Source organism: Lactuca sativa, chromosome 1 (assembly GCF_002870075.4).
Source record: "Lactuca sativa cultivar Salinas chromosome 1, Lsat_Salinas_v11, whole genome shotgun sequence".
NCBI lineage: Eukaryota > Viridiplantae > Streptophyta > Magnoliopsida > Asterales > Asteraceae > Lactuca > Lactuca sativa.
The window spans coordinates 33,074,515-33,087,228 of record NC_056623.2 but is presented as its reverse complement, the minus strand read 5'-3'; the positions used below and the strand labels follow the sequence as shown (position 1 = coordinate 33,087,228).

The 12,714-nt window shown below is 31.3% G+C and overlaps 1 protein-coding gene across 1 annotated transcript; it reads left to right on the top strand.

Annotated features, from left to right (window-relative positions):
- The first annotated feature begins 2,616 nt into the window (after positions 1–2,616).
- LOC111913607 (uncharacterized) lies at positions 2,617–7,109 on the top strand. The gene is made up of 9 exons (XM_023909335.2): positions 2,617–2,644; positions 2,736–2,858; positions 2,994–3,143; positions 3,257–3,424; positions 3,509–3,754; positions 3,844–4,081; positions 4,373–5,313; positions 5,440–6,657; positions 6,784–7,109. Exons 1-9 carry the CDS (start codon positions 2,617–2,619, stop codon positions 7,107–7,109), a joined length of 3,438 nt encoding a protein of 1,145 aa, XP_023765103.2.
- Positions 7,110–12,714: the final 5,605 nt, after the last annotated feature.

The window sequence follows — 12,714 nt, the reverse complement described above, 5'->3', positions numbered from 1 at the left end:
AGTTTAACACGCAACAAAAACAAAAAACAATTCTAACTTACTGAATAATAACGGATCAAACCTGTTGAGTTTTGTTAAATTCTTCTCTCTTACAATCTTCAAGGGGACAACACTTAGAACAACATCCTTTAGTGATGCTGCATGTGTACACAAATTGAAACATGTCACACCAAACCTAAGATGCTTGATATTGCATGATTAAATAGAGAACTTGCACAAAGTTACTTTGCATCATAACTATTCAATTATTAGAATAGAGATCATACAAACAGTTAAAAGAAAAAAAGAAAGAAAGCCCAACAATCTGACAACGACTCATCAGTAGATAATAACCAATAATTAATAGGGAATAATTTTTTTTAGAACAATATAAAAGAAACAGATAAAAAAAGCCCAACAACACAATAAAAAAGTTTTGCACAATATGCTTATGCTTGGGTTGCACCATTGCTGTTTTGTTCTTAGAAATGTGTATATGCTTTTATCTTATTTGCTGTTTTGTTCTCTGAAATGTGTAAAATGACTATAACGCCCTTAAGTAAAAAGACAACCATGAAATTACTAGATCAATTACTTGTCCCCTCTATTTCTTCCCTCTATTTCTTCTTTTTTAGCATGTCCATAAGAATAGCTTCAGGTACAATCAGTACCTAAAATCTGTCAATAAGGATCCAACATGGGAACAATAAACAATGAGATAAATTCCTTTACTGGCAAGTTTTAACATTACTTGAATAATAAGCGAGGTGAAAAGGATGATACCATTTACTTTCATTCAAAGATCTGAAATCCATCATTTATCTACATTATGTCTTCCTTCCGGGACAAACTCAGCGACTTCGCTACAAGAATAGGAGACAGCAGAATGTGAATATCAATATCTATAAGACAGAACCAAGCTGTTTCAGCAAAAGGGATACTTTGGCTAATGGGAATTATATATAGGATTAGGTTTAATGTCAGCTGTTATGGCCGGTTCACGCCCAACAGGGTTGTAACTTTCCAAAAAGACCCTCAATCCATAATGTGTCATTAGGAAAGAACAAGTGGCAAAACTATGTGTTTTCTAAAAACCTTAAATTTCAGAATAATAAAAAAATCCATTCTTTCATATTCGAATTTTAGTGATCCGGTGATTTTTCAAATCATTTAGAAGCAGTCGATCCACAATTTCAAGCAACAATTTAGCAAATTTAGCAAACCATATATACACAAATAAATTACTTATCTTTTTTACTTTATAATCAATGACGTCTGACTTGGACATCTTCCATTTGCATTCAATTTTACGATAAATCGATCCTGTCAGGAGTGAAAAATTTTAAAAATCGAAAAGTATTCAAATAAAGTTTAAACCCTAGATCCAAAAAACCTAAATACCTTTTGCTGATATACGTTGATCACGCTCTAATCCCTCTCTGTTCTCAGTCCCGACTCTCTGTCTTCACCCTCTTCTTCAACTGTCGGCCTGTTGCTTGCTAACCGAGTGAAATAAGTCTTACAATCCCCTTCGATTTTTGCCTCCGTCCGTCAGCCTACGATAAAGGTCCGTCGGTAGACTCATACGGCGTCACTACGCTGTAGGACTCTCCAAATCCCGTCTACCACTGCTGCACGACTCTTCGTTTGTATATTTCTTAGTTTGCTTTTGGAAATCCTTTCATCATTTACTTCACTGTATTCTTTGTCCTTGAAGATAAGTTCCTGTGGTATTCTTTTTGTGATACAGAACAATCAACTTTAATTCAACTTTAATATTATACGGATTATTTGATATACAATTAGAATTGTTTATTTTCTATTTGTTGTAATAAACTTTTATAATTTATAATATAATTCGTGTCTTTTTTAATTATGGTTAAGATTATTTATTGAATCCTTTAATATTTTTTTTTCATTGGTTAAAAAGTAACTAATTTACCAATTTCTATATTTGTACTTTGAAAATAAATTATATTATTTTTTGGGTTCCCATTGATGTTGATTAAATCTCACACTTGGCAAAATTAATTGAAGGCCATTGCAATCACCTTACATTTTCAAACCTATTTTTCATTTATACAAATACATGAGGGTAAAATATAATCATTACCTATTTTTCAATTACTTTTAAACTACTCATCATATTTTATATTTGTTTTATAATATTTGTTATAATTGTAACATTATACATAAGTTTTATTTAACGTACCATTTGTATTTTAAATTCTAATTAAATTTTTTTTATATACAGATGATAGAATATACCATGGATTTCACTTCAGCTAAAGAACGACGAAGATTAAGGAAACTATATTTGGATAATAGAAGATTTAAAAAATACCTACCATATCAGACGGTCATACTTCATCTACCTCAACACCTTTTAACAATACCCAAAACGGTAATTTATTCGTCTGTTAATTTTTTTTGTATAATTACTATGTTATTTGTTAAAAAATATAAAAATTTTAAATCTATATAATTAATTAATATTAATGTTATTTTCCTTATTAATTATATTTCAAATTATATGTAGCTAATGTCTTCGGTCATCGTCAACATTTGAAAAGTAGCTATAATAAAATTTCTCAATATCATTGCTCAAGCTTTCAATCTACTTCAAATATCAATTATATGACTCCCCTATCTAATATATCAAATGGTATGTATAATTTTTATTATTGTTATTATACATGGAGTATTCTTTCACATTACAATAAGTATATGATTAAAAACTAACATTTTTATTTCAGCTTTATCTAACAATCCTTATAAAGGTCCAACATCCTCATCCAAGCAGTTTTCTCCCGGAGTGCACAACTTAAAACGAAAGTCTGCACATATATCTCCTATACGTATGTTCGACCTAACAACAGGTGATCATATTAACGATCCACATATTCTCTATGCATACATGTAGTTATATCAAAAACCAATCATAACAGATACAAACATAACTTACAAACTTAGCTTATAGATTATATTTTAATTAAACTTTCTTTCTATTATAGATTATGAGAGAAAAAATGATTTTTCTTCAGCTAAAGAGAAACGAAAACTAAGTAAGTTATATTTGGATATTAGAAAATATAAAAATAAATCAACCATATCAAACGGTCAAAGTTCGTCTGCAACGCCACACGTTAACACGAGCCTGAATGGTAATTATTTTGTGTGATTTACTTATTTTTATTATCCTAACTATATGTTTTATGAAATTACCCAATTTTGTTTAATTTTCATTATTATTAAACAAAGTTAAAATTATATGCAGGTGATGTCTTTAACCGGCGTCAACATTTAAACTCTTCAAAAAAGCTCACACATACTTCCTCTCAAAAGGAAAATATCACCTCTGACAAGACTCCTCAATATCATTCTACAACCTTGCCATCTCCTTCAAATCTAAATTTTAGGAGTCCACTTTCCAATATCTCAAATGGTATGCATATATTTTTTTTATTATACATACAATATTATTTTATATTACAATAACTACATGATTACCATATTGTTTTTCTTTCAGCTATTTATAGCAGTCAACATAATGTTCCAACACACTTATCAAGTAACCGACGATTTTCATCATCTTCTAATTCCAAGAAATCAAGCAATTTTTCGACGGCCACACACAATCAAAATTCTTCACGAGTACACAACTCAAAAAGAAAGTCTGCACATATATCTCCTATACCTATATTTGGCTTAACGAGAGATGATAATATTAATGGTGGAGATATTATCCAACCCACACATGTTGGTATATCAACAAGTAATAATCATAAACAACATTTTACATATTTTATGTTGGTAATTATAACTTTTTTATAGTTACATTTTTTATAATGTTCTATTTAACAGGTTATTTAGATCATGGTGATCAGAATGTTGTTTGTGAACTATGTCACGCTAAATTATGGAAAGACGAATCTTCGAGAGGCAATAAAACAGGGGATAAAATCTTTTCTCTATGTTGTGGTTATGGGAAGGTAGAACTACCTCCTTTAAAAGAGCCACCGCAAAGTTACAAACAACTTTATCTTGAGATAAATTCTAAAAGCAAATACTTCATGAAAAACATTCGTCGTTACAATTCAATGTTTTCATTTACATCGATGGGTGGGAAAGTTGATTCATCCATCAATAAAGGAAACGCACCATACATATTCAGGCTTAGCGGTCAAATTATCATAGTATCGGTAGCCTTCTCACTACGAATGGATGTCAACCAAGATTTTCCCAGTTGTACATATATGATACCGAAAATGAAACATCAAATAGACAGAAATGTTTCGGGTATACATTCTAATTTACTAATACTTTCTATTATCACATTAACAATATTACTTTTATATTACTCATTTGTATATTAAAATAATTTTATTTACAGGGGGACCAAGCATGACTCTACATCAACTGATGATTCAACTGATCTTCAAATTATAGAATATTTGAAGCTTATGTTGGATTCAAATAACGAGTTGGTCAAGTGTTATAGGATGGTTAGAGATGTTTTTAATTCAAATCCTCGTGCTGACCTAAAGTTAAGAATTATTGGAAAAAGAAAACATGATGGAAGGACATATAACCTACCAACTGCATCTGAGGTTGCCGCTTTAATTGTAGGAGACATTGGTGATTTTATTGATAACAGAGACATTGTAGTGCAAACTTCGTCTGGAGCTCTACGTCGTATCAGTGAATTACATCCTTCTTACCTTGCTCTACAATATCCTCTACTATTTCCATATGGTGACGATGGTTATAGAGTTGACATCCCCCATAGAGGTGTTACGTCTTCGAGCAATAGCAAGCGTTCGAACACTACAATGAGGGAATTTTTCGCTTACAGAATTCAAGACAGGGATAATTATTTTTCATTGATTTTGAATTCAAGAAGGCTTTTTCAACAATTTTTGGTAGATGGTTATACAATGATTGAAAGCGAGAGATTATATTACTTACGGAAGCAACAAAAAGTTCTCCGATGTGAATCTTATGCTAAATTGCGTAAGTTTCAAGATCAAGGGAATAAGAATATTTCGGAATTGGGCCAACGGGTTATATTACCTTCTTCTTTTACTGGCGGTGCACGTTACATGATGCAAAACTACTTAGACGCCATGTCGCTTTGTAAGTGGTTTGGATATCCTGATTTTTTCATAACATTTACATGCAATCCAAAATGGCCAGAAGTTCGAAGATTTCTTAAAGACACTACTCTTAATCCAGAGGATAGACCTGATATCCTATGTAGGTTGTTTAATATCAAACTTGATGCATTGATTAAAGACCTATGCGAAAATGCAATATTTGGCATGGTTCAAGCAGGTATTTAAAATTTTTACTTCATACTAACCATATTTTATTCTAATGGCATGTTTTATTTAAAATATTGTTACATTTTCTACATTATTAAATTTATTAATACAAAGTTGTTTATTTCTATAAATGCAGTTGTGTATACAATTAAGTTTCAAAAGCGCGGTTTGCCTCACAGTCATATTTGTCTATTCATGCAACCTGATTACAAGCTTCCTACCGTGGAACACATTCATCAATTTATTTCAGCTGAGATTCCCGACATTAACCAAGATCATGCTTTGTATAAACTTGTGAAGGAGTTCATGATACATGGTCCATGTGGTGCTCAAAATGTTAATTGCCCTTGCATGGTGGATAACAAATGCTCTAAAAACTTCCCAAAGAATTTCTCTGAACATACTTCAATTGATCAGAATGGTTTTCCTGTATATAGGAGAAAAAATGATGGATCGTTTGTCGAAAAATCTGGTGTCCAGTTAGATAACAGAAATGTTGTTCCATACAACAAATACCTGTTGAAACGATACCAAGCACACATAAATGTTGAATGGTGCAATCAAGGATCTTCCATCAAGTATTTATTCAAATATATTAATAAAGGTCCCGATAGAGCAACTGTTGGTTTTGTACAAAGCAATAATGACTGTGATAAAGATGATACAGTCGATGAGATAAAAGAATACTATGATTGTAGATATCTTTCTGCATGTGAAGCATCCTGGAGAATTTATGGATATGATGTTCATTACAGGCATCCTTCAGTGATGAGACTTCCTTTTCATCTTCCAAATCAACAACAAGTTATCTACGGTGCAGATGACGACATCTACAATGTTCTCAACAAGCCTTCTGTTGCTTCTTCCATGTTCACATCTTGGATGGAGTGCAATAAAGTTTACAAACAAGCAAAAAAACTAACTTATGTTGAATTTCTAACAAAGTTTGTTTGGAAGCTTGATTTGAAAACTTGGAAGCCAAGGGAGGTTGGATATTCGATTGGTAGAATTCATTCACTGTCACCTAATCTTGGTGAAACATATTTCTTAAGAATTCTTTTAAACAAAGTGAAAGGACCAAAATCATTTGAAGAAATCCGCATGGTTAATGGTGAAATATGTCCTTCATTTAGAGATGCATGTTATGCTCTCGGCCTCTTAGATGATGATAAAGAATACATCGAAGCAATTAAGGAAGCAAGTCAATCTGGATCCGGTTATTACTTACGTTTCTTATTCGTTATCATGTTATTATCTCACAGTTTGTCTAGCCCGGATGTTGTGTGGGAAAATACATGGGAATACTTATCAGATGGAATTCTTTACACTCAACAACAAAGATTAAAATCTCCAGGTATTATAATATTCTTTACTTTTTTATTTTAAAATACATGTTTAAATCAATATACAGTACTAATTTATTTCAATAACAAATTTGTTTATATTTTTTTTTGTAATTATTATACCAATTTTGTTTCAGGTCTATCACTTAATGAAGATCAAATTAAGAACCTAACTTTGTTTGAGATTGAACAAATTTTACTTCGTAACAATTCAAGTCTCAAAAACCTTACAAGAATGCCTTTACCCGATGTTGATTATGTGTCCTCTTCAAACAATCGTCTTATTAGTGAGGAACTAGATTATGACATACCAAATTTAAAGAACGAGTTTGAATGGCTTTATATTGCATTAACATCCGAGCAACGAAACATTTTTGATGATATCATGACTGCAATAAATAATAATGAAGGAGGTGTTTTCTTTGTCTACGGTTATGGTAGAACAGGTAAAACTTATCTTTAGAAGACATTATCTGCTGCAGTTAGATGTAATGCTCAAATTGTTTTAAATGTTGCGTCAAGTGGGATTGCTTCTTTATTATTAACCGGTGGTAGGACGACACATTCACGGTTTATAATTCCTTTGGTTTTTACTGAGGTTTCTATTGGTTCGATATCACCAAATAGTGAACTCGCCAGTTTATTACGAAAAACCTCATTAATCATTTGGGATGAAGCACCCATAAATTCACCATTTTAAGGAATCTAGCATACAAAAGTTTTCCTAAGTTATTTTTTTATTGCATTACTTCACAAATTCAAGTTCCAAACCTCTCATAAATTCATATTGTAATTGTTGGATTAGGTGTTTAATCCAATAACTAAATTAGTATAATCTTGAATTATTAACAAAGTCCTTTTGGGTTTCCATCAAACCTAGTAATAGACTGGAATGTTATTTGGATAGAAATAGACAGATTTATTAATTTATTATATGATTAATAAATTAATTAGAAATAAAAATAAATAAATTAATTAAAATCTTATGAGAATAATATATTAATTAGAAATAATATTATTTAATTAAGAATTAATCAGAAATTAATTGGAATTAATTTTGGGATTAATTGGAATAATTAACAGTGGAATGACTAAATGTGAATATGTTCAAAAGTTAAACATTGACCAATTCTAGAACCTCCCAAGAGGGTGGATGGTTTCTAGATGGTCTTTAGGAATTGTCTTGGGCATTAAGAAATTAAGCCTAAGAATTCTTAGGGGGCAAGAAAAAAAGGGATAAGTAGGGATGAGCATAGGGACCGGGGAACCGGCCGGAACCGAAATCGGCACCGGAACCGGAACCCGATGGAACCGATCGGGACGGGACCGGGACGTTATTTTTGTGGATTTTTGGACCGGGAACCGGTAGGAACCGGAATCGATAGAACCGACAAAAACCAGAACCGTATGATGCTATTTTTCAAGGACCGGTTCCAACATTTGAAGACATGACAAGAACTCGTAGAACCGGAACCAGTAGAACAGTCGGGCCGGTTCGGTTCTTGATTTTGGCCGAAGCCGGTTCCCGGGTCGGGTCCGGTTCGGGCCAGTTTCGGCCGGTTCGGTCCTTTTGCTCATCCCTAGGGATAAGGCTTATCCAATGAAACTACCTTATCCTAGCATCCCTGGTCACATATATAAACCCTCCTAGGGGTTCATATTTCCGGCCATCATTATTCTAAGAGTTAGAACCGAAAATACCATTCCCTCTCCTCTCTCCTCTTTAACCTCCAATTTGTTAGGGTTTGGATGTGAGCCATTAGAGGCACGAAACTTCTGGTGCTTGCTTTCAGAAGACCAACAAAGGAAGGATTACTAGTTTATTTTCAATAATAAACTAAGATATGTATTTTCTAATAACCCTTCAGTAATTTTGAAAATAGAAATGTACTTTTAGGGTTCTTGATATTCAATAGTTGTTTGAAAATCATAGTGAGAACATATATCCTTTAGGGTGCATGTGAACTTAGGATTTATGTTTTTCTACCAAAAATAGATCTTTTGTAACATATAAAACTCATCAATGGTATTAGAGTCATTGTTCCCATTAATATTGCACAAAGTTGAATAAATCAAAATTAGGGTTTATAGAAACTAAACCCTAAGGAGACAATTTTTGAAAATCTCTAAGGTTCTTGAAACCATAGCCTCCACCTTATATTTTCGACATTTGAAAGGGTTTTAGAAACCATAGCCCATGTAACTTCCTAAAAATTAGAAGGTACAAATTTTAATTTTTTTAATTCAACACATAAACACCATTTATTCTTATCAACCATTCAAAATTATGTTAGAGTAAAAATAGTTATCAAAGTACAATCCAAAAATCATAAAGTGCGGAAACGTGGGTGGATGCACTGCGATCAAGTTGGGCCCTTCCCTATCGAACTGGAAGTACCTAAAACCATAACCATAAAATTGTAAGCAAAAAGATTAATGAGTTCTCCAAAATACCACATACATATATACATACATACATCAAGCCCCGCCCGGAATCCATTAGGCCCTGCCTGGCATCGGGCCTCACTCAGTATTCATCGGGCCTCGCCCGGTGTAGATTTGTCATGAACATGCAATGTACCCCGCCGAACACTCATCATGCCCTACCTGACATCGGGCCCCGCTTGACATACATACAAACACATACAATACATGCAAGAGTCATACAAACAACTAACATTCTAGTAACAATAATCCATGGGGCCAGCATTGGTGCCTTCGACCTACCAAACACAGTGAGGAAACTCGCCTCAAACTGGAGATAACCAAATCACATATGTTGCTGCTATCGGGCCCCTTACACCGAACGCATCTAAAATATCCTTAATCAAAATTAAGGCAATTCCCCATAATCCAAGGTTCAATTCATATCTTCTCATAATAAATAAAAGGCCATTTTACCATTCCCATGTATGACCTAACAAACCATGGTCCAAAGCCCAAAAGACCGATTAAAGCACCTTGGTGCGTACGCCCCGAGTACCACCTTAGTACGCCCTACGTACGATGCATAAGCCCAAAAAATTGTTGTGAAAATGAGATGTTTAAAATGTATTGTATATAACGGTCGATTACTTATTTATGTTATAAAAAACTACGAAACACAGTGGATATTTTACCAATTAAGGAGTAAACTATATCCTTTGAAAGACCCACACCGAACTCATTCAAAGGTTTATTACGTGGCTATAAGTCACATAATACTAACAATTTTTCAAATGCATAATGTTTTAAATATTCAACTTCCTTTATAGAATCACTTTGATACATCTAGTCATATTCAAATGGTTTCAAATTTTTACCAATTTATGCATGCATAAAAAATTAGTAACAAATTGTGAATATATATATATATATATATATATATATATATATATATATATATATATATATATTCACTAACTGAGTTCAATCGGGTTTGTTAAAAAAATGGGTTCAACTGAAACGGTTCACCCGGAAAAATAACAATTTTAACATGTATAAAAAATGATGCCGAAAGGACTAAACCCAAATCGTTTTTTTTTACTTAAAACAACTTATACTTAGAGTTAGTTGGTCTAAACAAGACATGAGCAAGCTTATGTTGTAGAAGTGTGAAAGCAGACACATCTATTTATAATAGAAAACTCATTAATAATTTTTCTTTTCTTAAAATCGATGTGGGACTCCTTAATGCTATTTAGATATGTCTTCTATTGTCTATAGTTTATATCTTTTTTTTTTCTTCATTTTTTAACCAAACACATTAAGGTAGGTCCTTCAAAATATTTAAGGTAGAACGTAAATGGTTTTTTGCATATAACTTGTTATAAACTTTTTAATTTTAGGTGGATCAAGTGACATACCTTCCTATAACATAGTCTCAGCCATATATATATATATATATATATATATATATATATATATATATATATATATATATATATATATATATATATATATAGGGATTAATGTGGACCAATCATTTAAAAAACATAGATAAGGGTAAAAATATAATCTTAACTAATTAATTTTGGTAATTAAATAATTAACTTGCCGATTCCTTTAATTTAGGCAAATTAATTTAAAGACCTATGCACCAGAAGACGTCGACAACTACCCGACTTCTTCCTTCTCCTTACCCGTCGGCGTCTATCACTTGTAGTCGGACAATTAAGAAGATTTGATATTATACTTTATTTTCCGTTGACTCACCGATTCCCCATGAGAGGCAACGTCTATGACTAAGGTGATGTTTGTTTTTTTTAAAACCTCTTCAAACCACTTTTTGCTGCACGACGTAGCCCACGTGCATCACTTTCCATTTCGCAATAGTTTGTTTTTTAGAAGGTTTCAGACTGCAAAACATCTGCGAGCAACACTTGACTTGCCTCTTCAAACCTATTCAGCTTTCATCTTTTTTGAAGTGTTTTTTTTAGAATTTTGGTATAACTTATTATTTTAAAAAAAAAAAAAAAAAAAACTTAGACTTTTTAAACTTTTATTTACAGACTTAATACAATTTCTTATTATAGTTTCCAATTTTTTTTTTTTTAACTTGAATTTAAAAAAAAATACTTTAAGTTTTTTTTAATTTTTTCACCGTTTGTTTTTGTTAATAATATTTTCATTTACAATTTCATCTTTTTTAATGTGTGTAGTTTTTTACGAACTTTGTAAACATCGTTTGCAATTCTTTCTTAATTTTTTTATTATTTTCTTTTTTATGTTTTTTAAAATTAGTTTTTTTCTAGAATAAAATTGTTAGCTTCTTTTATATATTTTATATTTTTTTGGTTGTTCAAAAAAAGCTTCTTTTATATTTTTGTAAGTTTTTTTTAAAAAGTTTTATATTTTTGTTTTTTTACATGTTCTTTTTAGTATTCTTTCAATGTTTTAAGACTAGAATAATTTAAATTTTGGTGTTGAAAACTATTTTCAGTTTATAAAATTACTTTATTTAAACCTCAGTTTATTGCAGCAGTCTGTAGATGTTAAAAAACAAACATGTTTCTTATTATGGGTTGCAGCCGTTTATTCCACCTATTCTGCTACAGAAGATTGCAGAAGTGGTCCGCAGACTTCACGAAATTTTGTTTCGAAAAAACAAACAACACCTAAATGGTTGGGAGGTATTATTGATTTCTTTATCGTTGTAGGAAGTTATGAAGATTTTTAATTTCTTCTCCATGGGATGCTTATTTAAAACTGTTGTAGGTATTTGGGGGTTATTTTTTTGTTTTTTTATAAAGCGATTAAAATTCTTGATTTCTTTCACATACAACCTACCACTGAAATCTAATTTATTGTTTTGTATGTAAAGTTAAACAACAATTCGTCAACTAATTTATTATATCACCTTAATAACATATAAATAACAATTAAATTATATAATTTTAGTTACCAACTATCGAACAAAATTGTTAATTCTCTTGACTTGTTTTCCATGTCGGGCTTTTAAACTTTGTAGTTCTCATCCGTTTTTTGTTGATTTTTTATTTTTGGAGTCCAAAATTACATTATAAAAAAAAAAAAAATTTATGTCAACGATAATTTCTTTCTTTCAAAAACAATAAACAAGTGAATCTTATTTGTTTTTATTTGTATTCCACAGATATGAGGCTTTTATGAATTTTAACAAAGTTTAGCTTTTATAAATTTTGAGTTCAATTTCACATTTTGCAGGAATGATTTATAATTCTTTAGTGTTTATTACATTATGTTAGAATTTATAATTTTATTCTTTTAGGATGCATTGAATTCACAATTTCCATGACGATTGTATTTTTTGATTCATTTACTATTTGTGTTTTTTAATTACAATTTAAAGGAATTCTATATCATTCTTGTAGAATGCCTCTAATTCCATGTTCTTAGCTTGTTATTCTTATGTCACTTTGATTTTATGAAAGTTATTCTTAAGGAATGTTATGATCAAGGGCATGAAGCTAATAGAGATAAATTATGTGTGAAGGGGAACATGATGATCAAATGCCTAATTGGGTGATGAATTGTGGGATGGGGATGAATAATGGTTACCGATCTTCCACAAAGAAAACAATGTTCATGGTCTTATTCTTTTAGAATGT